This window comes from Somniosus microcephalus, chromosome 3, assembly GCF_052327205.1.
Source record: "Somniosus microcephalus isolate GS21.2 chromosome 3, FLI_Smic_1.0, whole genome shotgun sequence".
Taxonomy (NCBI): Eukaryota; Metazoa; Chordata; class Chondrichthyes; order Squaliformes; family Somniosidae; genus Somniosus; species Somniosus microcephalus.
In genome coordinates, this window is record NC_140989.1 from 41790896 (window position 1) to 41817836 (window position 26941).

General features: G+C 45.8%; 1 protein-coding gene across 1 annotated transcript in view; it reads left to right on the top strand.

The window, feature by feature from the left end:
* Positions 1-23546, top strand: part of ryr2a (ryanodine receptor 2a (cardiac)) — a 957985-nt gene extending 934439 nt beyond the window's left edge. Inside the window, exons 101-103 of the mRNA XM_085980259.1 lie at positions 498-598; positions 21726-21777; positions 22457-23546. Coding sequence (XP_085836385.1) covers positions 498-598; positions 21726-21777; positions 22457-22552 — 249 coding nt within the window. The 3' untranslated portion in view covers positions 22553-23546. The remainder of the gene's footprint in view (positions 1-497; positions 599-21725; positions 21778-22456) is intronic.
* Positions 23547-26941: the final 3395 nt, after the last annotated feature.

Consider the following 26941-nt stretch of genomic DNA (forward strand, 5'->3'; position numbering starts at 1 on the left):
CACAACGCCAGTTTTATGCCCAGGCGACAAGTTGAAAATATAACTCTTGACGTCGTATTTTATTATAAATTATGCTGTTTCTATTATGATCAAAAAGGTTTGAAAAACACTTTTTTCTAAAAAAAAATAGAAACAGTCCCCATGTAGCACTGAAAATGTCCAAGAAATAATTTTTTACAAATGTCAAAAAGTATGTTCCGTGGGAATTACATTCGTCAGGTTCACTTCATTGGACAAATAATTTGAGATCAATTTAATTTCAGATATGCAAATATCTCAAACTTCTATTCATACTTTCCCACAGTTTAGAAAGTAATATGTGACCATTCAGAGGGAACTCAGGAATACTTGTAAAGATTGAGCTCGAGGATGAGCGGACCAAACACAGCCCCATCTCCCAGGACTCATGTCTACCCCACCAACTGACTATAGTCATCAGATACTATTTGCAAGCTACTGTGCCAATCTTCCTTATTTTCCTTTTCTGTTCTTTCCAGACCAAATGCTTCATCTGTGGAATCGGCAACGACTATTTTGACACAGTACCCCACGGCTTTGAGACTCACACACTGCAGGAGCACAATTTGGCAAATTACCTGTAAGTACTCGCATTTCCTGCTACTCAATCACACCAGGGACGGACCAACATGCCCGGATTTTTAATCAGCTACATGGCCGCAAAAAAAAAGAAAATAAACAGCCCTAGTCAGCGGTGCATTTTTAAAAGAAGAATGAAAGCTGCCAAGGAAAACAATCCCCCATAATGTTGAGTACCATTAAACATCCTTTTATGGACAGAAGCTATCTGCATCATTGAGCTTCACTAACTGCTGCTGAACCTGCAGATGGAAGCAGTTAACTGGCAAAGGAAGTTACTGTAGCTATAAAATTGCAAATAAAAGTTTGAGCTGGAAAGTGATTAAAAAATATAAGCACACAGATACATCATAGATATTAGACAAGTGATTTATGTCAGCCCAGTCAAATTGCAGCATTTAACCAGGGGACTGAGGCTTGCTGCTATGTGAAGCTTCTAATTAATTTATAATTGCAAGAGTGGAGTGAAGAGGTAGAATGGCCTAGCCATTTCAGCAGTGAATACATGACCCTATGAAGACATCCAGTTGGGCCTCAGAGGTGCTGGGCTGAACTTCAGCACAGAAAAATGGGTGAGTTGGGTTCGGGTCATTTAAAAAATCTGAACCCTGACCCCACCGCACCTACTTCCGGGTTTAACGGAGGCGGGACAAGGGACGGGCAGCCAACCCGATCCCAGGAGGCGGGTTGGCAATTTAAATATTTTAACGAGGCTGGCAGACTCTGATTTAACCTGCTTTCAGGTTTTACAGAGGGCGGCTGTGTTTCCCAGGCCTTGGGAAACCTGGCAGCTGAAGTGAGGGCAGGTATGGCAGCTCAACATTCCTGGTTACAGGATTTTCAGATGGGATAGAGAGGGAGGTAAAAAGGGAGTGGGGGGGTCGCGGTATTGATTAAAGAAACTATTACAGCTGTGAGGAGGGATGATATGTTGGAGGGATCATCAAACGAGGCCATATGGGTCAAATTGAAAAACAAAAAAGGGGCGATCACATTGCTGGGAATGTACCACAGACCCCCAAACAGTGAGAGGGAGATAGAAGAACAAATATGTAGACAAATTTCTGAGAAGTGCAAAAACTATAGGGCAGTAATAGTAGGGGATTTCAACTACCCCATATTAACTGGGATAAAATTAGCGTGAAGGGTATAGAGGGTGCAGAATTCCTAAAATGCATCCAGGAGAACTTTTTTAGCCAGCATGCAGCAAGCCCAACAAGGGAGGGGGCAGTTCTGGACTTCGTTTTAGGGAATGAAGTTGGGCAGGTAGAAGGCGTATCAGTGGGGGAGCATTTTGGTGCTAGAAACATAGAAGATAGGAGCAGGAGTAGGCCATTCGGCCCCTCGAGCCTGCTCCGCCATTCAATGCGATCATGGCTGATCATCCAAATTCAGTACCCTGTCCCTGCTTTCTCTCCATATCCCTTGATCCCTTTAGCCTTAAGAAATATATCTAACTCCTTCTTGAATATATTTAATGAATTGGCCTCAACTGTCTTCTGTGGTAGAGAATTCCACAGGTTCACCACTCTCTGGGTGAAGAAATTCCTCTTCATCTCAGTCCTAAATGGCTTACCCCTTATCCTTAGACTGTGACCCCCATCAGGAACAGCCTTACTGCATCTAGTCTGTCTAGTCCTGTTAGAATTTTATAAGCTTCAATGAGATCCCCTCTCATTCTTCTAAACTCTAGCGAATATAAGCCTAATCGACCCAATCTCTCTTCATACGTCATTCCTGCCATCCTAGGTGCTGGTGACCATAATTCTGTTAGATTTAAGGTAGTTATGGAAAAGGACAAGGATAGACCAGGAATAAAAATTCTAAATTGGGGAAAAGCTAATTTTGCTAAGCTCAGAGGGGATTTAGCCATAGTGGACTGGAAACAGCGACTTGAAGGTAAATCAGTGTCAGAGCAGTGTGACGCATTCAAGGAGGAGATCCAGAGGGTTCAGACCAAATATGTGCCCTTAAAGAAAAAAGGTGAGACTAACAAATCTAGAGCCCCCTGGATGTCTAGGGACATACAGGGTAGGATAAAGAAAACAGATACCGAGGGCTAAATACTCCAGAATCTTTAGAGGAGTACAGAAAGTGCAGGGGTGCAATTAAAAAGGATATTAGGAAAGCAAAGAGAGAGCATGAAAAATTCTTGGCAAGTAAAATCAAGGAAAACCCAAAGATGTTTTATAATTATATTAAGAGTAAGAGGATAACTAAAGAAAGGGTAGGGCCTATCAGAGATCATGAGGGTAATCTGTGTGTGGAGGCGGGAGATGTCGGTAGGGTTCTTAATGAATACTTTGCGTCTGTTTTCACAAAGGAGAGGGGCGAAGCAGACATTGCTATCAGGGAGGAGGAGTGTGAAATATTAGATGAAATAAACATAGTGAGATAAATCTCCAGACCCGGGTGAAATGTATCCCAGGCTGTTAAGCGAAGTAAAAGAGGAAATAGCAGAAGGCCTGACCATTTTTCAATCTTCTCTGGCTTCCGGTGTGGTGCCAGAGGACTGGAGGACTGCTAATGTGATACCCTTGTTTAAAAAGGGAGAAAAGGATAGACCGAGTAATTACAGGACAGTCAGCCTAACCTCAGTGGTGGGAAAATTATTGGAAAGAGTTCTGAAGGACAGGATAAATCTTCATTTAGAAAGACACGGATTAATCAAGGATAGTCAGCACGGATTTGTTAAAGGAAGGTCGTGTCTGACAAACTTGATTGAATTTTTTGAGGAGGTAACAAGGAGGGTAGATGAGGGTAGTGCGTTTGATGTAGCCTATATGGACTTTAGCAAGGCTTTTGATAAGGTTCCACATGGCAGACTGGTCACAAAGTTAAAAGCCCATGGGATCCAGGGCAAAGTGTCAAGTTGGATTCAAAACTGGCTCGGAGACAGGAAGCAGAGGGTAATGGTTGATGGGTGTTTTTGTGACTGGAAGGCTGTTTCCAGTTGGGTTCCGCAGGGCTCAGTTCTAGGTCCCTTGCGTTTTGTGGTATATATCAATGATCTAGACTTGAATATAGGGGGTATGATTAAGAAGTTTGTGGATGATACTAAAATCGGCTGTCTGGTTGATACTGAAGAAGGAAGCTGTAGACTGCAGGAAGATAGCAATAAATTGGTCAGGTGGGCAGAACAGTGGCAAATGGAATTCAACCTGGAGACGTGTGAGGTAATGCATTTGGGGAGGGCTAACAAGGAAAGGGAATATACATTAAATGGTAGGACACTGAGTAGTGTAGAGGAACAAAGGGACCTTGGAGTGCATGTCCACAGATCCCTGAAAGCAGCCAGGTAGATAAGATGGTTAAGAAGGCATACGGAATGCTTGCTTTCATTAGCCATGGCACAGAATACAAGAGCAGGGGGGTTATGCTTCAACTGTATAAAACACTAGTTAGGCCTCAGCTAGAGTACTGCGTGCAGTTCTGGTCACCACATTACAGGAAAGATGTGATTGCACCAGAGAGGGTACAGAGGAGATTTACAAGGATGTTGCCGGGAGTAGAGAATCTTAGCTATGAGGAAAGACTGGATAGGCTGGGTCTGTTTTCCTTGGAACAGAGGAGGCTGAGGGGAGACCATACTGAGGTTAAGGCTAAAGGGATCAAGGGATCAATGGATATGGGGAAAAGGCAGGGACAGGGTACTGAGTTTGGATGATCAGCCATGATCTCATTGAATGATGGAGCAGGCTCAAGGGGCCGAATGGCCTACTCCTGTTCCTATCTTCTATGTTTCTATAAAATTATGAGGGCCATAGATACAGTGGATAGAAAGGACCTATTTCCCTTAGCAGAGGGGTCAAAAACCAGGGGGCACAGATTTAAAGTAATTGGGGGAAGGTTTAGAGGGGATTTGAGAGGAAATGTCTTCACCCAGAGGGTTGTGGGGGGTCTGGAACTCACTGCCTGAAAGTGTGGTAGAGGCAGGAATCCTAATCACATTTAAAAAGTACTTGGATGTGCACTTGGGATGCTCTAACCTGCAGGGCTACGGACCAAGAGCTGGGAAGTGGGATTAGGCTGGATAGCTCTTTGTTGGCTGGCGTGGACACAATGGGCCGAAATGGCCTCCTTCCGTGTTGTAACTTTCTATGATTCTATGTGAGGCGAGGACAGCTTCGGGGAAAAGGTAAGTCCCTTCTCAGCACTGCTTGTGGAGCCAGAAGGAGCATGAGTGCTTCCCCCCACCCCCCTCCGGCCTCCAAGCTCCCCGCCCCCCCCCCCCCCCCCACCATTACAAAGGCCCCTGGGGTCGGGGATCAAACCCACCCACCCTGGGTCGGATACCCGCTGGGTTTGGGGATCGGACTCACCCCCACACTTGCTTGTTTCCTGTCCGAAACTCAACCCACCCCGCCCCGCCCTCCCCCCCTCCAAATAAACAGAGTGATCAAGTCACTTCAGTAAGGGTTTCACACAACTTCCTGAGGGAGGTTTTCAACAGGACAGATATAAACAATTAAACCAACAGAATATTACATCGATTAGATTTTGTCTGTCCAGAAAGTTCCTTGTTTCTCTGGGGTGAAATTTGAGTTGCGCCCCCTTTGTGGCGCTAAATCCCGAAAAAATTAGCGCCCCCGCGGCCTAAATTCACTGGTAGCGCCCCAAGAGGGAAGCGGGCCGCTACTGGAAGCGCCCTGCCTCCCTCTTGGGGCGCTGCGAGTGAATATCGCGGTGCTATGTGCCGCAGCGCCATGCTCTGCAACACGTCATGCCGCGGTACTGCAGGGCTTCCTCCCCTTCTTAAAGGGGAGGGGCCTTGCGCAGCGCAACCCGGGACCCAGCTGGGCCACCGGGGATCGGGAGTGCCGGCAAAAGAGCCCGGTACGCAAGAGAAGTGCTGGGCTCATAGAGCGCAGCCGGCACTCCGTGGCGGAGGGGGTGGGGGAGGTGTTCAGGGGGCCAGGGACGGCAACGGAGGCAGGTGCTGGCAGCCGGCTAGCAACAAAAATGGCCGCCCAGCACCTCGCCTTTAATTACTGCTGCCCCAGCCGCAGGTAGGCCCCTCTGACCCTATCGAACATAGTGTCCGGCGGTAAGTCAGGGGGCGCTACTGAAGATCGCGAGCGGGGTGCTGCGCACGGTGATGACGTCATTGCCAGCGGCACAGCGCCGCGGGGTGCTAACAGTTACCGCTGCCGCTAACCTCCCGCTGAATTTCACAGGAGGCGTTGCTTTGCGCCTCGTTACCACCATCTTAGGGTTAGGGCACTAACGGGAGGTGCAAAGCAATCAAATTTCTCCCCCTATATCTCTGAAACTTATAATATAGTGTGTCTAGAATTCTCCTTCTGTCCAAAAGCCTTCTTCCATTGTAACTTTACAGCAACATTTTACATTAATCCTGTGGCATCCTGGATATAGTAATAAGCTGAGAGGAAGAGTGAGGTTCTGGCTACTGATTGTGGTCTTTTGATATAGTTTAAATATTTAAATTCAGATGGTACAACTGGATAACAAAGGGAAATAAAGAGCTAGCAATGTGGGAAAGTGTATGAAAACCATTTGGAAAAAGAAAAAGAGTAGAAGGCAAACAGAAAGCTAGAGAGAAGAAAAGAGAAAGAGTGGGAGATAAACAGAGAGAATGTTACGGGAAGAGGGTGACACCATTTTGTTTGACTTCTGCCCACGTGCTATAACAGGGGTTCTAGGGGTCCGTCAAATCTTCAGATTGTTTCTAAAATGATTTCACGTTGACTTGCTATTGTTTTATATTCGATGATCACCGGGGGGGGGGCGGCGGCGGGGTGGGGGGGGGGGTTATTACTGTCGGTGACACGATTCCCTAGCACCGATTATCTTTCTGTGAACAAATGCGGGGTTTAAAGGATTGACAACCCCCTAGCAAAGACAAAGGCCTCAGATAGATTTTAGTGCGTGTAGATAGAAGAGACAAAGAAGTCTGTTGGTGCAGAGGCAGCCTGCTCTTGTAATTATTTATGACTTTCACACCTCCCACATTCGGTGTTAGAGTGGGGTTCATAGACCTGAATCCACATTTAACAGAAAACCACACAGATGCATTATCTCCCAGAGATATTTTATTTAACCACTAACACACGGATTAAATAAGAACCCAACTTAACCCTAACCCTAAATGCAGTGTCCTGGAGTCTTCAAGTGCCCAGTGGCAAAACCCACGATCACCGAAGTCTGTTGAAATTTTTAGACATCTTCTCTTCGTTAGACCCGGATACGTTTCTCCTGGCCGACTGCAGTAAGCAACTAGATATTGCATCAGTTCTTATTTTTTTTTGTTCAAAACTTTTCTTGTGGCTCTCACGTGTACACCTCAATGATTGGCTCATTCAAGCATGGCTTTTCCCCTTGTAGTTCATGGTTGGTTCAAAGTTTAGTGGGGTTGCTTTATCATGTGTGTCACTTGTTGCAGTTTAATGAGGGTCTTATCTCAAGACAGTGCTGGTCGGTTCCGCTGGTTCCAGATTTGTCCTTGGTTTCAATTGCTTTATTGCTGAGTAATGACTGTTAAAAATGTTCCTCCATATTCCCGTTCTCAACTTGCATTTTAAAGTGGTACAGCCATAATTAAAAGTTCTCTTTTGTATTAGAGTTCTTCTTGTTGTCAGGGATGTTTACAATAGATTATAGATTTTCCTTCACTGCTGCCCATGTGGGTGAAGAACACGATGTTGCTGGTCCAGCCACGGCTTTGCCTTTCAGCATGTCGTGATGCTGTGAGGCAGACTCCGGGACCACCGAATGTTGCTCTTGTAATTGGCTTATTAAATAAAATGATTAATTCCTGAATGTGTCAGAGCGATGTAAAGGGATCGCCGAGCATTTTACTCTGACATGAGCCGTAATAAAAAAGCAAAATACTGCGGATGCTGGGAATCTGAAATAAAAACAGAGAATGCTGGAAATACTCAGCAGGTCAGGCAGCATCTGTGGAGAGAGAAACAGAGTTAACATTTCAGGTCGATGACCCTTCGTCAGAACCTGAAACGTTAACTCCGTTTCTCTCTCCACAGATGCTGCCTGATGTGCCGTAATAGTTGTTTGTATGTGTGTTTTTGCAACACATTTCATTTTAATTCTACACACTAGCCTACTGCCCATGAAATGAATTGCCAGTCAGCCCATGTAATGCAGTTGCAGGCTGCCTGGCTTTAAATAGGATTGCAATGTCATGGGTATTGATTTCGTGGGGACAGCTCGAGAGACATTGGAGTGCGATCTGTTTGATTTCTCTGGAGATGCAGCCGATGTAAAAATACATTTCACCTGAAATAATGGCCTCACATTCCTTGATATCATGAGCATTGATTCCAGGTTAAATAAGCAACAGGCTGAAAACATTCAACTATAATTTTTTTGCTTTAAAGCCGCAAACTGTCTCCTCAAATGATCAATCCTACTTTTGCATCGTCTGGTTCTGTTCTGAAATATTAACATTGACCGTTGAGACGTTTGGTTCGACTAGTTTGGTGTTTCAGCAAGTTTTCAGAAGCGAGAAGCGGAATCCCAGTTTATCATTGTGAGACTACTGCAAAGCATGGAGATTTAAATAAATATTTATCTCATTGAGAAAGAAAATTTGATAGTTGTATGGTAGTTATCGACTATTTTAAAGTTGCTGATTACTAATACACATAATGTGCCCAATTTATCTTAATAATACTGGTGGTCAAAGCTTCGATGCTGGGGATGTTGGCCTGAGCGAGAACACAGACATTGGTGCGCCTATCCTGCCAATGGATTTGCAGGATCTTGTGGAGGCACTGTGGTGGTACCTCTCCAGTGCTTTGAGGTGCCTGCTGTACATGGTCCATGTCTCTGAGGCATACAGGAGGGCGGGTATTACTACTACTCTGTAGACCATGAGCTTGGTGCCGGGTTTGAGGTCCTGGTCTTCAAACACTCTCTTCCTCAGGCGACTGAAGGCTGCACTGGCACACTGAAGGTGGTGTTGGACTTCGTCATCGATGTCTGCCCTTGTTGACAGTAGGCTCCTGAGATATGGAAAGTGGTCCACGTTGTCCAAGGCCTTGTCGTGGATTTTGATAATCGGGGGGCAGTACTGTGTGGCGGGGGCAGGTTGGTAGAGGACCTTTGTCTTATGGATGTTTAGTGTAAGGCCCATGCTCTCATACACTTCGGTGAAGGTGTTAACGATGGTTTGGAGTTCGACCTCCGAAGTGTGCACAGATGCAAGCATCGTCTGCATACTGTAATTCGACGACAGAGGATGGGACAGCCTTGGATCTGGACTGCAGGCGACGGAGGTTGAACAGTTTCCCGTTTGTTCTGTAAATTAGCTCCACTCCAGCGGGGAGCTTTCTGAGGGTGAGATGGAGCATTGCAGCAAGGAAGATCGAGAAGAGCGTTGGTGCGATGACACAGCCTTGCTTGACCCCGGTCCGTACGTGAATTTGGTCTGTGGTGGAACCATTGGTCAGGATCATGGCTTGCATGTCGTCGTGAAGCAGGCGGAGGATGGTGACAAACTTTTGAGGGCAGCCGAATTTGAGGAGGCTCCGATGGATGGGTCACATTGTCCGCATGCCTGATACGAGACTCCCAAAATAAGTGCTCTACTCGGAGTTCCAACACGACAAGAGAGCCCCAGGTGGGCAGAGGAAACGCTTCAAGGACACCCTCAAAGCCTCCTTGAAAAAGTGCAACATCCCCACTGACACCTGGGAATCCCTGGCCCAAGACTGCACAAAGTGGAGGAGAAGCATCCGGGAAGGCATCGAATACCTCGGGGCCGATTTTCCCGCAGGTGCGGGGAATTGTCGGGTTCCCCGAATGTCGGGTTCGGACACGAATCTAAATGGGTCTGCCAGCTGGATGCAATTTTTCCTCAATTGGCCAATTAATTTCCAGCGTGTGGGCACCCTTGCTAATTGTCCATTTCCAGTCAGAAAGCCCCACAGTATGATGTCATCACTCGTGGTGCTTTTAAAGTCTCCAGGAAGCTTTTCAACCTCTGCAGGCTTCCCAACCAGTCGTACAGAATGACAGAGGAGCCTGCACCAGCTGCTGCCAGCAGCAGAGCCCGAGCTGCTGCCAAATTTGATGAGACCTCACTGCAGATATTGGTGGATGGGGTTAGGGCCCACAGGGAGGTCCTCTTCCCCAGCTCGGGAAGAAGAGGCCTCCCAAAGAGACCAGGGCTGCTTGGATGGAGGTGGCTGCAGAGGTGAACTCTCAGGGAGTCACCCGACGGACCTGGTTGCAGTGCAGGAAGCGCTTCCATGACCTTCACCGTACAGGAAAAGTAAGTATGAAGTTTCCATCACCCTCAACCTGATCCACATTGCCTTTCCCCAACAGCACTCAGCTTCAGCACTCTCTTTATCCACATCCCATTTCACAGTCACATCCATGCACCCTTACCCATTCCCTCTCTCTCTATGCTCACAGTCACATAACTATTCCACCATGCAGCCCTCACACTGCCTCTCACTCTGATGCTTGGAACACAACTGACAACACACAGGGAGGGCCCTTGGTCTTGCAGCCTCACACCATCTTTGTCTCCTTCTAAGTATCTATGCTATGCAATCTCTACATTCACTCCTGCACTCTCACTCAAACTCCACTTGTCTCCCTCATTGCAGGAAAAGAGAGCTCACAATAGGAGAGAGCGAGCAAGGACTGGAGGAGGACCACCCTCAATCGCCCACCTGACCCCCTGGGAGGAAGGAGTGATGGAGATTGCTGGGGCTGACGTGCCTGTGGAAGCTGGGGCAGGAGAGACAGGAGCAAGCCCGCAAGCTGGTGACAGAATGGTTTCCCATCTCTCTCATTGACATAGCATGAGTCGCTGATATGATTCTGAAGCTACATCATTTGGACTTATGAGCATCTGCCAAATCCAATGTGCAAGTAGCCTTGGCATCAGATCTCTAACTCTTTCCTTTACTCCCGCACAGGACCATCCAGAGCCCCCATCCCCACTGTCGAGGAGGAAGAGGCTGTGCAGCCAGACTCCTCAGAGGAAGCTCCAGCCTCTGAGGGCGCAGCGTCAGCAGAAGTAAGCGCACCCAGCACCAGCGCAGACACTCACACCTCAGGGGGGCCTTTGGGACATAGAGTAGTGTTGTCACCTGGTGTTTCACAGCTCACAAGTGAGCATCAGCAGATTGTGGAGACAGAGACAGCAGTGGAGAGCCCTCGTCGGAGGGCGCAGGCCTCTGCCAGCTCAGCTCAGCTGCATGTCGACCCTATGCCTCTGGGTCCATCCGCAAGAGAGGAGGTGACGGATCTCCATGCACAGATGCAGGAGTCTCTGGCAGGTTTTGTCTCCAGGGTCGCTGCGAGTGTGGAGCGAATGGAGGAGTTCATGGCGAGCATGAGCAGAGCCTTATTGGAGTCATTGGTGCATGAAAGCAACACCACGGAAAGGATGGCTACCTCCGTGGTAAGGCTGGCTACCGCCGAGGAGAAGAGGGCTGCGGCCGATGGCTTGCTCGATAATGCATCTGGTGGAAATGTGGCTGGAGTTGTAGCGCTCCTCAGCTTCGTTGGCTGGTCTCCTCAACGGCGTCATTAGCCAAGTCCGCAGGGGATATCCCTTGTCTCCAATTAGCCATCCCTGAAGTTCGTTTGGCGGACAGAATAGCAGAGGCACAGTAGACTGGCGCAGTATGAGGGAGTCATGGCAGCTGCCAGGGTACTTGGCACAAACATGCAAAATCACCTTCTTGTGGTCACACACCAGCTGAACATTAAGGGAGTGGAAGCCCTTGCGGTTGACAAAAACTCCTGGATTGCGATGGGGTGCCCTAAGGGCCACATGTGTGCAGTCAATGACGCCCTGCACCCTTGGAAAGTCTGCCAGCTGAGCTAATCCAATCGCTCGCGCCGTGACACTTGCGCGATCCCGGGTGAAATGGGTGTGATTGTGCGCGAGGGCAAAGAGGGCATCGGTGACCTGTTTGATGCAAGTGTGTGCGGCCGCCTGGGAGATGCCGCTGATGTCTGCTGCTGATCCCTGGAAGGAGCCTGAGGCATAAAAGTTGAGTGCGGTGGTGACTTTGATGGCCACTGGTAAGGAGTGTCGACCTGGTGCTCTGGGCTCCAGGTCTTGCTGTAGCATTGCGCAGATGTCAGTCACTACCTCTCGTGAAAGTCGGAGCCGCCTTTGGCACTGCTGCTCAGTCATGTTGAGGTAGCTCACCCTGTGTCTGTAGACCCTGTTTGGGGGGTATCTCCTGCACCAACGGCCTTCCCTGTTTGGGGGGTATCTCCTGCACCAACGGCCTTCCCTGTTTGGGGGGTATCTCCTGCACCGACGGCCTTCCATGCGCTGGCCCCTTCTGGCCTGTGCTGCCTCAGGTGGCTGAGCCGCAGCCTGTCGCTCCTGCTGGTGCTGCTGTTGCTGGTGCTGCTGTTGTTGCTGGATCTGCTGCAGCCTCCTCTGCTGTTGGAGATCCTCTAATGCCAAGAAGGGAAGGAACAAAAGGCCTCCCATGCTTCTGGCAGGTACCTCCGTTGAGGAAGCGCTGAGTTAGGGTAGTCAGAGGGGCTTCCCAGGAGCTCACACTGGAGAAGTGTGTGAGGCTCCAACCTTCCACAACTGTGCCTAAGTTTTGAACAAGTTGCCCCAAGCCTGGAGCAACAACGTCCTGCAGCCTACAAATGCTGGCTGATTAAATCTCTTCATTCCTGATTGACCTGCAGCTGAAAGTAAGCAAGCCGACATTGTTCACGGCAGGTTTCATCAGTGGTGTTCCCACCAGGCGTGGTTTACGTGGGGAAAGGCTGAAAATTGCAAGGGCCCCTTAAAATTGGATTACAGATGCCAATTATTGCTCATTAGGTTCCCGACGACCAGTCCCGCCTGCTGCGGGCGGGACCGATTCGGGTCGCTTTGAAACACCGGGGCGAAAGTCGGACGGGGCGGGTCGCGACCCCCTATTTCTGTGATTTTCAACCCCTGCACGCCTGAAACCCCGCCTGACAGCTCCAGGAAAATCGAGGCCCTCGAGTCTCTTCGCCAGGAGCAAGCGGAAGCCAAGCGCAAGGAGCGCACGTCAACCCAAGCACCCCACCCACTCGGCCCTTCAACCACCGTCTGCCCCACCTGTGACAGACTGTTGGTTCTGCATTGGACTCATCAGTCACCTGAGAACTCATTTTTAATGTGGGGCAAGACATCCTCAGTTCCGAGGGATTGCCTAAGAAGAAGAATACTGGTTCAGTTAAGTTTACAAAGATGAGTGAATTTATTAAAGACGTTAGTTGATTGCTTGCCATATTTTCAGTAAATAAACACAACCATTAAGAATCCTGCCAAACATGTTAACACAACCTTTTGCTTCTAACACAGTAAAACTTGTGAATTTTAGGAATTTGAAACAATACAGATGATAAATATGGTTAACTAATTATGCTGCAGATCACTTAATCCTCCCCAATGTGTACATCCTGACCTTAGCATGCCAGAATTCATCAAATTTTTGCATAAGTTATATATTATTTGGAAATAAACTAAAAATAAAGTCAGATGTTTAGAAAAGAAAGACTTGCATTTATATAGCACCTTTCACGACCACCAGACGTCTCAAAGCACTTTACAGTCAATTAAGTACTTTTTTGGAATGTAGTCACTGTTGTAATGTAGGAAACGCAGCAGCCAATTTGTGCACAGCAAGCTCCCATAATGTGATGATGACCAGATAATCTGTTTTTTAGTGATGTTGATTGAGGGATAAATATTGGCCAGAACACCAGGGATAACTCCCCTGCTCTTCTTCAAAATAGTGCCATGGGATCTTTTATGTCCACCTGAGAGAGCAGATGGGGCCTCGGTTTAACGTCTCATCTGAAAGATGGCTCCTCTGACAGTGCAGCACTACCTCAGTACTGCACTGGAGTGTCAGCCTAGATTTATGTGCTAAAGTCTCTAGAGTGGGACTTGAACCCACAACCTTCTGACTCAGAGACAAGGGTGCTACCCACTGAGCCACAGCTGACTGGTTTAGATCTAATGTTGCTGGAGATTTTGGTGCCTGGCATGGGGAATGTTTCAGAACTATGGCTAAATAATGGTGATATTCTGGTGGTGTTTCTGGGTCACACATTTCTATTTTATTGAGCTATCTGGTGGGTTGAAGTAGGGTTTCTGGGCATTTGTACCGAAATCATGTACCCGTTCTTTGTGGTGTATGTGCCTTTAAGAGCCCCCTGTGTACTGTAATGCCAGTAATGGCCACTCGGGCTATATAAGCCTGTATAGTGTCTTGTATCTGTTAGTTCACCTCCAGACTTTGTTCAGTAAACACCTGTGAAACCAACTCCTGCATTCCGTGTCTCCATTAACACACGGATACAACAGTGGCGACGAATTGGAAACGGACTTACCTGCAATTTGGCAGCACCTCAAGGAGATCGAAGAAAAACAAGAAAGAAAAAAAAAAAAAAAAACTGTGGTTTCACCAGCTAGCCGAGCTGGTGGCAGGTACTGCAATAATCCTTCCTGGGCGGCGGGCTGGGGCTCCATCGGCTGGCTCTGCAGCGGGGCCGAGCAGCGAAGGCGGAGGCAAACAGAGACAGAGGGGGGGAGCACTCGGGAGACGGCCGGCGCTGCAAAGCAGGTCGGCGTTCGGACCAAGCAGAGGGAGGGAAAAGTCCCAGAGAGTCCGGCGGAACGAGTCTCCACCTATTGGAAAAAAAAACCTATGTAAATAAAAACCACGGAGAACAGCGTTGTCAGCAACAGCAGCGGCGGGAAAGCGCGGGAAGCGCCATTTTTTTTCTGTAGGGAAGAAAGGAAAGCGCGGGAGGCGCCATTTTTTTTTCAGGATGCCTAAGGCTGGCAATATTAATGCTTTCGATAGCGATATAGAGGATTGGACCACATACGTGGAAAGAGTGGAGGTATATTGCACAGCAAATGAAATAGAAGATGATAAAAAGGCATCAGTACTTCTAAATCTAATGGGCGCAAGGACATACGGGCTGTTACGAAACTTAATCACTCCAGCCAAACCAAAGGACAAGAATTTTAAGGAGATTGTTGATACCCTACAGGAGCACTTAAACCCAACACCGCTGCTGATAGCGGAACGATTCAAATTCTTCAAGAGGAATCAGCACAAGAATGAAAGTAACGCTGATTACCTCACCGAATTAAGGAAGCTGTCAAAGCACTGCCAATTCGGGGCAGGACTGGCAGATTCTCTTCGAGACAAATTCGTCTGCGGTCTCCTAAGTGAAGGAACACAGAAAAGGCTACTTCCTGAGAAAGATTTGACACTGGACAAGGCTTTCAGTATGGCTGTATCATACGAAGCAGCCGCAAGAGGAGCTGCAGAGATACAGCAAAAGCCACAGGACTTCGGCACCCATGAAATGACACAGGGTTTCGAGAGATGTTATCGCTGCGGCAGATGCACCCATGACCAGAGGGACTACTGGTTCAAGGACAAAGCATGCAGGCAATGCGGAAAGATTGGACACATTGCACGTGTATGCCGATCTGGACACAAAAAATCCACGGACAGGAAAAAAATCAATAAGGAAAAGTACAGAAAGGTACAAATGATGACGGACAGTAGCTCCGAAGACCAGAAGAGCGATAGTGACTCCGGAAACAAGAGACTAAGCTGTCTCAAATTACATAATGTAATTGCCAAAGAAGATTACCAGACCATTTGGGTTACCCTCACGATAGCGGGGTCCCCAGTTAAAATGGAGCTAGATACAGGATCAGCTCTGACCGTCATAAGTCGACGGGATTACGAGCGGCTATTTCCGCATATACCTTTGAAAGACACATCCATTATCTTGAAAACATATACGGGGCAGAAAGTATACCCCAAAGGAAAAATAAAGGTGCCTGTTGTATACAACGGCAAGGAAATACAGAAGTTGTATTTATATGTTCTGCAAGATGGTGGTCCACCGCTGTTGGGACGTGAATGGATCAGGAAGATACGTTTAGACTGGCACTCCATTCAGGCACTGACGGTGACCAGTAAGAAAAAAAATGATGATGATGTCATACCTGAATGATTAAAAGACATCTTGGCCAACGCCAAGGAAGTGTTTCAACAGGAACTAGGAACCTTGAAAGGCGTCACCGCCTCAATAAAAGTGGAAGATGCAGCAATTCCCAAGTTTTGAGGCAGAGCTGGAGAATTTGGAAAAAGTAGACGTATTATCCAAGATAGATTGGAGCGAGTGGGCAACACCCATCGTCCCGGTCATGAAGAAAACGTTGAATAATGATAAATCTGAAGAACAGAGAAAAATTCGCATCTGTGGGGACTTCAAGGTGACTGTAAACCCGGTCCTTCACACGGTACAGTATCCTCTTCCGAGGATAGAAGATATTTTCGCCTCACTATCCGGAGGGAAATGTTTCACCAAAATTGACTTGGCACAGGCATATCTACAGATGGAGGTTGAAGAGGCCTCTAAAAAGTATCTCACGATAAATACACACAAAGGCCTGTACCAGTAAAATCGACTGGTTTTCGGAGTAGCATCAGCTCCAGCTATCTGGCAAAGAGCTATGGAGCAAGTCCTCCAAGGGATTCCGGGGACTCAATGCTACCTAGACGACATCCTTGTAACAGGAGAAAACGACAACGAGCACCTTGCCAATTTGGAGCAGGTGCTCACTAGGCTGAGAGAACGGGGCCTACGAGCAAATCGCCCCAAGTGCGAATTTTTCCAGAAACAAATATCATATTGTGGCCACATAATTAACGAGGAAGGGTTGCATAAGTCACCTGAAAAAATTGAAGCGGTCATAAAAGCCCCAGCACCTGAAAATGTCTCACAATTAAGGTCGTTCCTAGGATTGATAAATTACTATCATAAATTTTTACCGAACTTGTCAACTCTTCTGCACCCTCTTAACGAACTGCTACAAACGGGAGTAATTTGGAAATGGAGCGAAGACTGTAAACGTGCCTTCCATAAATGCAAAGGCTTGATCACGTCCAAGAAAGTTTTGGCTCATTACAACCCATCACTGCCAATCAGACTGGCGTGCGATGCATCCCCTTACGGCATAGGAGCGGTATTATCGCATAGATTCCCTGATGACTCGGAGCGGCCGATAGCTTTTGTGTCACGCTCATTGAACTCAGCTGAGCGTAACTATGCCCAGATCGACAGGGAAGCACTCAGCCTGGTATGGGGAGTGAAGAAATTCAACCATTACCTACACGGACAAAAATTTACCTTGTTGACTGACCATCAACCCCTCGTCTCCATATTCAACCCTAAAAAGGGTGTTCCCATTATGACAGCGCAAAGGCTACAGAGGTGGTCCCTTTTCCTAGGGGCACACCAATATGACATAGAATACAAAGGATCAAAACAGCATGGGAATGCTGACGGTTTATCGCGCCTACCGTTGCCAACGGTAGAAGAGGCACCTACAGTGGACCCAGTGGAGATGTTCCACTCAACCATAGTGGAATGTCTACCAGTAACAAATTCTGCCATTGAAAAGGAAACGAGAAATAACCCGACTCTCTCACGAGTCTACGATTTAACGGTGAAGGGATGGCCAGCACATGGCGAACCACTGTTGCCAGCATTCTCGCAAAGAAGAGAACAGCTGTCAGTGTGCCGAGGAACTTTGATGTGTGGATCCAGAGTGGTGATTCCACCCAAACTCCAGGATAAAGTGCGAAAGGAGCTTCACGAGGGGCATCTGGGTGGAGTGAAAATGAAGAACCTAGCCAGAGCGTTTGTGTGGTGGCCAGGTATCGATGGAGACATCGAAGAAATGACCACGAGCTGCCTAGGATGCCAGAAGGTCCAAAACACCCCACCACAAGCCCCTCTACATCCATGGGAGTGGCCCTCATCTCCATGGCAAAGGGTACATATCGACTTTGCTGGTCCATTTATGGACTCAATGTTCTTAATCGCGGTTGATGCACACTCCAAGTGGCCGGAGGTAATAAAGATGTCCTCCACCACCACGGAAAAAACCGTCACAGTATTAAGGACCATATTTGCCAGGAATGGGCTGCCTGAACAGATCTGTTCTGATAATGGACCGCAATTTGTGTCTGAAAAATTCAGGAAGTTCTTAAAAAAACAATGGGGTTAAGCACTACACGTCCGCCCCATACCACCCCGCCACCAATGGATTGGCTGAAAGGTTTGTCCAGACCTTCAAGAAGGCCATAAAGGCCATGGGTAATGAAGACATAAATCTTCAGCATAAGGTAGATAACTTCTTGTTTGCATACAGGAATGCAACACATGTGGTTACAAACCAAACTCCCGCCATGATGTTCTTCAATAGAAGCCTAAGATGCCGGCTGGATTTGATCAAACCAAACATCAGAAGGGACGTGGAGAACCGGCAATTTCAAGGCATGAATGAAATGCCAACTAGAACCTTCCAGATAGGTCAACAAGTTTTGGCCTGGGACTACCGTACCGAGAAATGGCAGCCTGGAACTATTTGCACATGACTAGGACCGCTGATGTATACCGTGGACATTGGAGAAAGCATAATAAGGCGCCATGCTGACCAGATCATAGAGTCATCCGAAAAGGGACAACCTACACCACAACTCTATACACCTAATGATGAAGCAGAGATACCCATCGTATCTACCTCCGATCCGGTGATACTGGAACCAGATGAACCCGACACTGGCATTCAAGCCGAATCGACCTTGCCAAAAGAACCTACTACACCACCAAAAACTCCTACACCACCGAGGCGTTATCTGGACCGAGTCAGGAAGCCTCCAGAGAGACTGACTTATAATTGATTAACTGCAGCAAATGTGTAGATTATTGTTCTTGTAATATGTTGATTAATGATTACTTAAAATGTTATGTACTGGTTGTCTAAAAGGAGAGGAATTGTGGTGTATGTGCCTTTAAGAGCCCCCTGTGCACTGTAATGCCGGTAATGGCCACTCGGGCTATATAAGCCTGTATAGTGTCTTGTATCTGTTAGTTCACCTCCAGACTTTGTTCAGTAAACACCTGTGAAACCAACTCCTGCATTCCGTGTCTCCATTAACACACGGATACAACACTCTTTATAAATGGATTCATGATATTGTTACGTGAAGTACTAAGGGAGTCTTTCTTCCAGGCGAACTGTCTGAAGGATGATACCATTTGTATTCGGATTGTATAAAAGTGATGGCTCACCTTTCATAGAATCGTAGTGCACAGAAGGAGGCCAATCAGCCCATCGTGTCTTTGCCGGCTCTTTGTTTAATTGTATAACTAATTTTTAGACAGAAAAAATCATGGTGTTGTGTTACAGATGGTCCGTGGAATTTTTATAACACGGGAGGGGGGTGGCTTCAGAAGCAAAAAGGTTGAGAACTCCTGTCTTATAATATAAAAAGACAACTGATTATGCAGGAAAGAATGGAAAGGCGAGAAAAGTCTTACAAAGTGCCAGAATAGCTTAACCAATTTAAAACCCATTAACAGTTACTGCCGCGAACCTGGTTTTTCTTTATTCAGAGTCAGATTCCCTTCATGGGCTCCCCACACTAGCTGGGGAACACCCTAGTATTTAAATGGAGAACAGGATTTATACAAATGCTGCTTGTCCTTTAAATAATGCAGGTCCCAATCTATGTTCACTAGACTGATCCCTGGGATGAGAGGATTGTCCTATGAGGAGAGATTGAGTAGACTGGACCTATACTCTCTGGAATTTAGAAGAATGAGAGGTGATCTCATTGAAACATACAAGATTCTAAGGGTGATTGACAGGGTAGATGCTGAGAGGTTGTTTCCCCTGGCTGGAGTGTCTGGAACTAAGGGGCATAGTCTCAGGATAAGGGATCAGCCATTTAAGACTGAGATGAGGAGGAATTTCTTCACTCAGAGAGTTGTGAATCTTTGGAATTCTCTACCCCAAAGGGCCGTGGAGGCTGAGAGCGATAGATTTTTGGATTCTAGGGGAATCAAGGGTATGGAGATTGGGCGGGAAAGTGGAGTTGAGGTCAAAGATCAGCCATGATCTTATTGAATGGTGGAGCAGGCTCGAGGGGCCGTATGGCCTACTCCTGCTTCTAATCCTTATGTTCTTACGTTATGAAAGCCTTTTAACAACCCTCACTTCCACTCCTGGCTGTACCTTCTCCACCTCTCTGTTCCCTCCAACCTACTCACCCCAACCCACCCTGAGTGCCTGTGCCCCTTTTCCCCCTCACCACTCCCTCCTACTGCCTCTTATCACTCCTGACCCTCCATCCCAAGTACCAGTGCCCTTCCCCGCAGTGACCTCTTGCCATGCCTCATTGCTCGTGTCTCCCCATTGCCAAATGCCTACGCCTTTCCCATGGTTGCTATTGCCCTAACTCCTTCCCACGTCATCCCAAATCCCAACATCACTCCCCAGCACCACCCTCTTAGTAGTGCTACAGTGTGGAACCCCACCCACTGCTCCCACACCCCAAGATGCCCACGTGACTCATACCAGACCGTGGTACTCTCTTCCCATTGTTGCCCAAACACCGGTGCCACCCTCCAGCAGGTGTTTCTTGGAAAGCAACATTACCATATACTTTATACAAGGGGAACTAAGAACCCATATGTAACTACGATAGAGTATCACACAAAATGTAGAATGTGCCAGCGGTGACTTATGTTTCAAATTCTGAGTGAAGTCTGTGCCATGAAACGTCAATGCTACTGTAACACAGTTCTCACTGGAATAGTCCTGAGCTTCAGCAGTAACTATTAAAGCAGCATTTTCTCATTAGTATTATGAAGATTCCATGGAGACCATGAAAAAGAGTGTGAGCAGTGCTTTACTAGAATATTTGTGGTAATTTAAATCTGCTAATGAGAAGGAAGTAGAAGCTTGGGATTAACATTCATTTGCAAAAATATAAAGAAAATTGCAAACTAGTTTATTTTAATCACCTGTTGTCTATTACATCTCTTAGCTGTGCCTGGGGAAAACAGGCAAGCAGTCATTTAAATTGGTTTAACCCCCCATCGCAAGTGCATTTTCAAGACAATGCATTCATTTGGGAGGAGGGAATTCTTATTTCAGCTATCTTAACTACTTCATGGAATTGTTCACACGGCAGGTGTTATATTATGAGTGAGTTTGAATGTTCTACACACCATGGAGAGGAGATTTCCTGTTACTGCACCTGGACACAACATATGGAGGAAAATCAGACAGTAATTTGATTTATTGAATTATCTTTCTCAATTTGTCATGGTGGGATTATGAATTCATATTCTTGGTTGCTAGTCTACATGTTGTTGAGTATGTAGTGCAAAGTGTAGTACCAATTTTTGTGTACTGTCTGATTCGACTGCCCACCAAATGCTCATTTTTTTTCTAAATATTATTCCCCTGCTGCACATCTAGTGATCCAGTGATGTGGTTTACTCGGTGACTTATTTTGTATTTTTCTCTTTTCTCTCTTGTACATCTCTCAGGGCTGGGCCATGCATCATTCCCCTCCCAAGAGAAGGAGACAAGTGACCTGTTCCTAGCTTTCTATTACTAGCATATGTGTAGAAGTAGTTCAGTGTGAGCTTAACCTCCCCTTCCTGAAGTGGTGACTGGTTTTCATTCAGCAGCAAAAGGGCCCAGTTCAGGATCTCGCAGTGTTGGGAACCATGGATGCTGGCCAACATGCATCCTACCACTTTGTGCCGCAGCACCTTATAGTCCCAATGCACTGTGAATTCCTCCAATGCTGTGCCCAAACAGCTGTGCTACAAATGCAACAACACTTGTGGTAGTTTCTTGTTTTGACTTAAAAACAAATTGTGGCAGAGTTTTGTGTTTAGATGAAGGAGTCATTCAATCTAATTTTTAAAAAAAATGAAAGTTTTAGTCCTTTGCAGGCAAATTTGAGGGGGAAATAGAGTGACCAATCACTTGTTGCAGACAACCATCTCGATTCTGACAGACCCTCACAACACAGAGGTGTGTAACAGAGGTAATCTGTTAAGCTATGAGATAGAAATTGCCGTTAATTATAGAAGAACTTCAGTGATGACATACTGTGTGTTACCACAATCAATGCATTTGTTTTAAAGAAAGCCTACATCTTAAGGATGTGTTCCCATGAGTGACATGGAATTTGCATATGAATCAGGTTTCAGATCAATATGAGTGATGCTTATTTAGATGCTACCAACTGCTGTCTTTATTCCTACAGGTTTTTCTTGATGTACCTTATCAATAAAGATGAAACAGAGCACACGGGACAGGTAAGTCCCCACCACTTTCTAATAAGAGAATAAAAATGGCTGGACTTATGATGCAAAGCTGCAAGATGTCCGTGGAGTTTAGTTGACATTAATTATCACAAGAGAGAGTTCAAACCCAAAGAAAATGTTATATGCTCAGGACACACACATCAGCATCATTTTTTATATAATTTATACAGTCTAGCATTATTGAGCTTCCCTGTTAGAGTTCATCTCTTGTTGTCGAGCACTGCCAATCCCTTGCTGGGTTTTACATCACATGACAGGAAGTGGCCGTATTTTGAAACTTCATCATACTGGATCAAGGTTAGAGTGGGGCTGAATTGACAAGAAGAGAGGTTTTGCAAAGATATACTGTTCAATATTTGGCTGGTTTGGGGTAAAATACATTTTCAACTGAATTAGGCATTCTTTTATGTATTAAAAGACTTACACAGAGTCACTGTGGCATCGACAGTATTTACCCATGTACCTCAAGTAACTCTGGTGTCCCCAATTGTCTATTTACACCAGTAGTTTTAATGGTTCTGTTGTCTTCTGTGCATAATTAGACCCTCTTACTAATCTTTCGTGCAGGCATTTACTGTAAGCTTGACACAATACAGCACGGTTTATTGAGTGCAAAGACCATGACGTGCCGTGGCATGTATAAGATAACACATTTTTGTTTATGTGACAGGAGTCCTACGTGTGGAAAATGTATCAAGAACGCTGCTGGGAATTCTTTCCTGCCGGAGATTGCTTCCGCAAGCAGTATGAAGACCAGCTCAACTAAACAAGGACTAAAGCTGACCCACAAACATTGAAATACCTACAGATTTCCTCTTTGAATGCTTTCAAACCTTTCTCTGTATATAACCTGTTCAGTGTGCACTTGGAACACCGAAGCTATAGCTCACTGAGTCCGCTCTGTCAGCGCATCTGCTTTCAAATTGATGTAGAGAAAAAAAAAATATTGATTTCAAACTGTGTGCAGAGACGTTTTAAGACATTTTCCTTCATCTTGTGAGCACATACGTGAAAGATGATAAATTGCTCTCATCCTATACATTTATGTATTTCTTCATCCGGAATGGTATTGTATACTTTTTGATGTGCAGAGCAATCTGCTTATGGACACTGGGCTGTGATGAGGAAATAGTGCCTTACTATATGTGGGTTGAGCTATGCAAGAAGTTGTGTGCATGACCGTGTCACACTGTAAATCGATCTTTTGATGTACATGCTTCTGTCTGACTGCCGTGCGTCTCAGGAGAAGTGTAGGACATTCACATAAACCTAAGATGTTAGTTTCTGGTTATTTAGCTCTTCCTTATTTTGGTAATGCTCTTATGCAATACAGCAACAGTCTGAATCTTTGCATAAAAGATTCTTTCAGAAGAAAAAAAAAGATATTTCATTGCATGTTTATTATGCAAGTAAAAGAGAAAATAAAATGGCAAGCTGATCAATGTGACAACTATTTTTTAGGTTTAAGGTTATTGATAACTCTGTAGTTACAAGTGTTGTGTACTTTATTGTAGATTCAGTACCAGTTCCATCAGCCAAGAATGCAGTGTTTAAACTTGGTTGTTGTCTCCCATTTTTTCTGCCACTTGTGGTAAATATAGTGATTGAGGAATAACTGTCCACTCATTTCTGACTGAAGCTGAAGCAATATCCATTCAGGGATTTCATCGAACACCATTGTAAAGTAATTATGTGTAGAATACTTCATTTGAGTTGTTTTAAATTGTAATGCCAATCTTTCGAAATAAAACATTCAGAATAAAAACACACACTTTCCATTTTCTTTTACAAAGCTGAAGTCACGATTTTCAATGCGGTTCCCCTCCCTCCCTCCCTCCAATTTTGCCTGATTTTCTCTCTCTCTTGACAACATTAACTCCGGCTGGGTTATGGGTCCACGGATGCTGGTTGCTTCCAGTACTTGCCGAAGAAGTCATTCTTCATGTGCAAGCCTAGACAGCGGGTGGCAGCAGGCTATTGATTGTTGTTGAACCTAATCTTGATGTCTACAAATGAACACTTTAGCAGTAGCCACCGAACTACAGTCAAGAGTGGGAACACTGGTTCATTTTATGCCTTCCCTAAATCATGAATGCTAAAATCTAATTATGTGGCTAACCTGACTTAGATCAACTAATTCAGCACAGCCCAAGGATCAAACCTGGCATGGTGCTGTTCTGTACGGCCCAGTTCCACAATGTACAGTGGACATATTAACTGAACCACAGAGGCGCAGGTTGTTGGTTTACATAGAATTTATAGCACAGAAACAGGCCATTCGGCCAAACAAGTCACTGCTGGTGTTTATGCTCCACACGAGCCTCCTCCCACCCCTTTTCATCTAACCCTATCAGCATAACTTTCTATTCTTCCTCCCTCAAGTGTTTATCTGCCTTCACCTTAAATGCCTCTACTTCAAAATATATTTGGTAACTCCTTGTGGTAGCGAGTTCCACATTCTAACCATTCTCTGGGTAAAGAAGTTTCTCCTGAATTCCCTATTGGATTTACTAGTGACTCTCGTTTGTGGCCCCTAGTTTTGGACTCCCCCACAAGTGGAAACATTTTTTTTTACGTCTACCCTCTCAAACTCTTTCATAATCTTAAGTCACCCCTTAGTCTTCTAGAGTAAAGAGCCCCAGTTTGTTCATTATTTCCCCCGAGGGGTATAACCTCTCAGTTCTGGTATCATCCTTGTAAATTTTTTTGCACCTTCTCTAGTGCGTCTATATCCTTTTTATAATATGCAGAGCAGAACTGTTCAAAGTGTGGTTTAACCAAGGTTTTATTTTTAACATTTTGTTTGCTTTTTCAATTCTAGCCCTCTAGAAATGAACCCCAGTGCTTTATTTTCAATAGCCTTATTAACCTGTGTCACTACTTTTAGATATTGTCTAGACTTAGTGCAATGGAGAGTGAACGTTTACCAATCTGTGAAAGCCACTGCTTGATATAGTCAGATTTTAGTCAGTATACGAATTATTGTATCTTGAGAATGATATTTTTGAGCAGGAACTTTCTGCAATCAAGAGTGAACAGAAAAGACCTTGAAGTGAACGGGGATTTATCCAGTTTATGCTGATTGATCGTACCTGACATTACACACAGACAAGATGGCTGCTATTAGCCATCTACAGTTTCTGTAAACAGAAAGCAACTCATACATTTAACCTCACCAATGACGATGTATAATTTTTTGCCAAACCTGGCACCTATCACTTCACTATTCACACCTGGCATTTTATGATTTTCTTTTGTCTTTTTCTGGGAAAAGTAAGCCTGTTTCAACCCCTAGTTAATGGTTAATTTGGTTTGTGTTTAGCTGTGAAATATTGCAGTGTAGCTGGGTGCAAGACCATTCAGTGACCTTTTTCTGAGATCGCATGATGCAACTACCCACAAGCATATTTCTTCTAAAAGAACTGCCCTGCACTGAAGACCGAGCACTGCGGTTGTGGAGGAGATACCTGCAACATGCTTCCCTGTCCACAGTTACGTCGTCACTTCAGCCAACACAAGCTTCTTTTCAGAAAAGCAGCCATCTTGTCTGTGTGTACTCTTTTATTGGGTATTTAAACAAATTTAACTAAATTAAACAAACTTCAAATGAAACTTAAACAAATCAAATTAAAATTGTGTTGGCTGGGTTGATGATGCACTCCAGTCCCCGCGGTGCCCACCGGTCGCGGAAATACTCAAGCGTGCCGGCGTTTGTCTGTGTGTAATGTCAGGTCCTATCAATCAGCATAAACTGGATAAATCCCCATTCACTTAAAGGTCTTTTCCATTCACTCTTGATTGCAGAGAGTTCCTGCTCAGAAATATCATTCTCAATAAAAACAACAATTAGTGATGTAATTGCCCAATATCATTTAATGGGAGCATGATTAGAGCAGCATTCTTGCTTAGGGACAGATTGTCTGTACTAATTAATTCCAGCTGAGTTTAAATCAGTGCTGTGTTTCTCGAGGGCCTCTGATTAGGAGAACGTGAGTTATAACCGGCAATAGAGTGCAACAGCACCAGTGAATTCTTGCATAATGTTTTGTGTTGACTTTTTTGTTGCATGTCTTAAAGGCTTACAACAATTTTATGGACATCATAAAGGTTTAATCATTAAGTGGGTGGATTTGTTTTGGACTTTGCTATTTTCCTTAGTGCCTTGACCCATGTCAACTGAGTGAAGGAGTCCACCTGCTACCATCTCAATGAGGTGGACCATCAGACTATAGTTCTAGAGAGTCTTAGGAGTTTGATTATATCTGACCCACGATGACCCTGCTGTGAAGGCTCAGAAGGTATTTCACTGGACTTGGCTCAGCTGTCTGCTTGATGACCTTTTGGATTCCACAGGCTCTTTTGGCATGACCAGACAATGCGAAAGATTGTACCCTTCCCACCACAGCCTCTTTAGCCTTCTGCAGACTCATCGGGCTGGATTTTCATTCAGAAGTCGGGAAGGAGGTGTGACTACAACTTTCGGGTTGTAGTCCAGCCTCCTTCGAGATGCAGCCAATCCACGCGATTTTCACTTGATTGACCTTGTTGAGCCCGCCCAGCGGGCTCAGCAGGCCAATTAAGGGCCACCTGGCAACAGGTGACGTCACAGACTGAAATTTCATCTGTCAAGACGTGTTGATAGATGAAATATCAGTGTTTCACAGCTGTTTAAAGCTGTCAAACACTGACAGTCTTACTTCTAACCTGAATCCTTCTACGCAGACTCAGTTAGAAATTTCGCCGGCACTGAAAGCTGCAGGCTGTCACTTTTGACAGATCGCAGCCATTCTGCTTTCTGTGCCGGCTGAATGATAGACTCCCGAAGCCTAGAGGAAGGAAGGCTGTAAAGGTAAGTACAGGTAATTTAAACTTCTTTACACACTCTAGACACACCAAACACACTTACCTTTGCACTCATGCACCCATCACTCACCTGAACACCGACATCTCGACCCCTCCAAGTCCTTCAACCCGACGGCCCGACTCCTCTAACCGGGCGTGGTTTGGAGCCGTCGGGAATCCCACACGACACCCTTCAAAATAGGGATTAGGCCAAAAACTGCCTGTTAACTACCTGTTAACAGGCAGTTAATTGGCACTAATCCCTTCCCGCCTCGGGTCGGCGGGTCCCAGTGCGGGGCGGGTACCCGCCTCC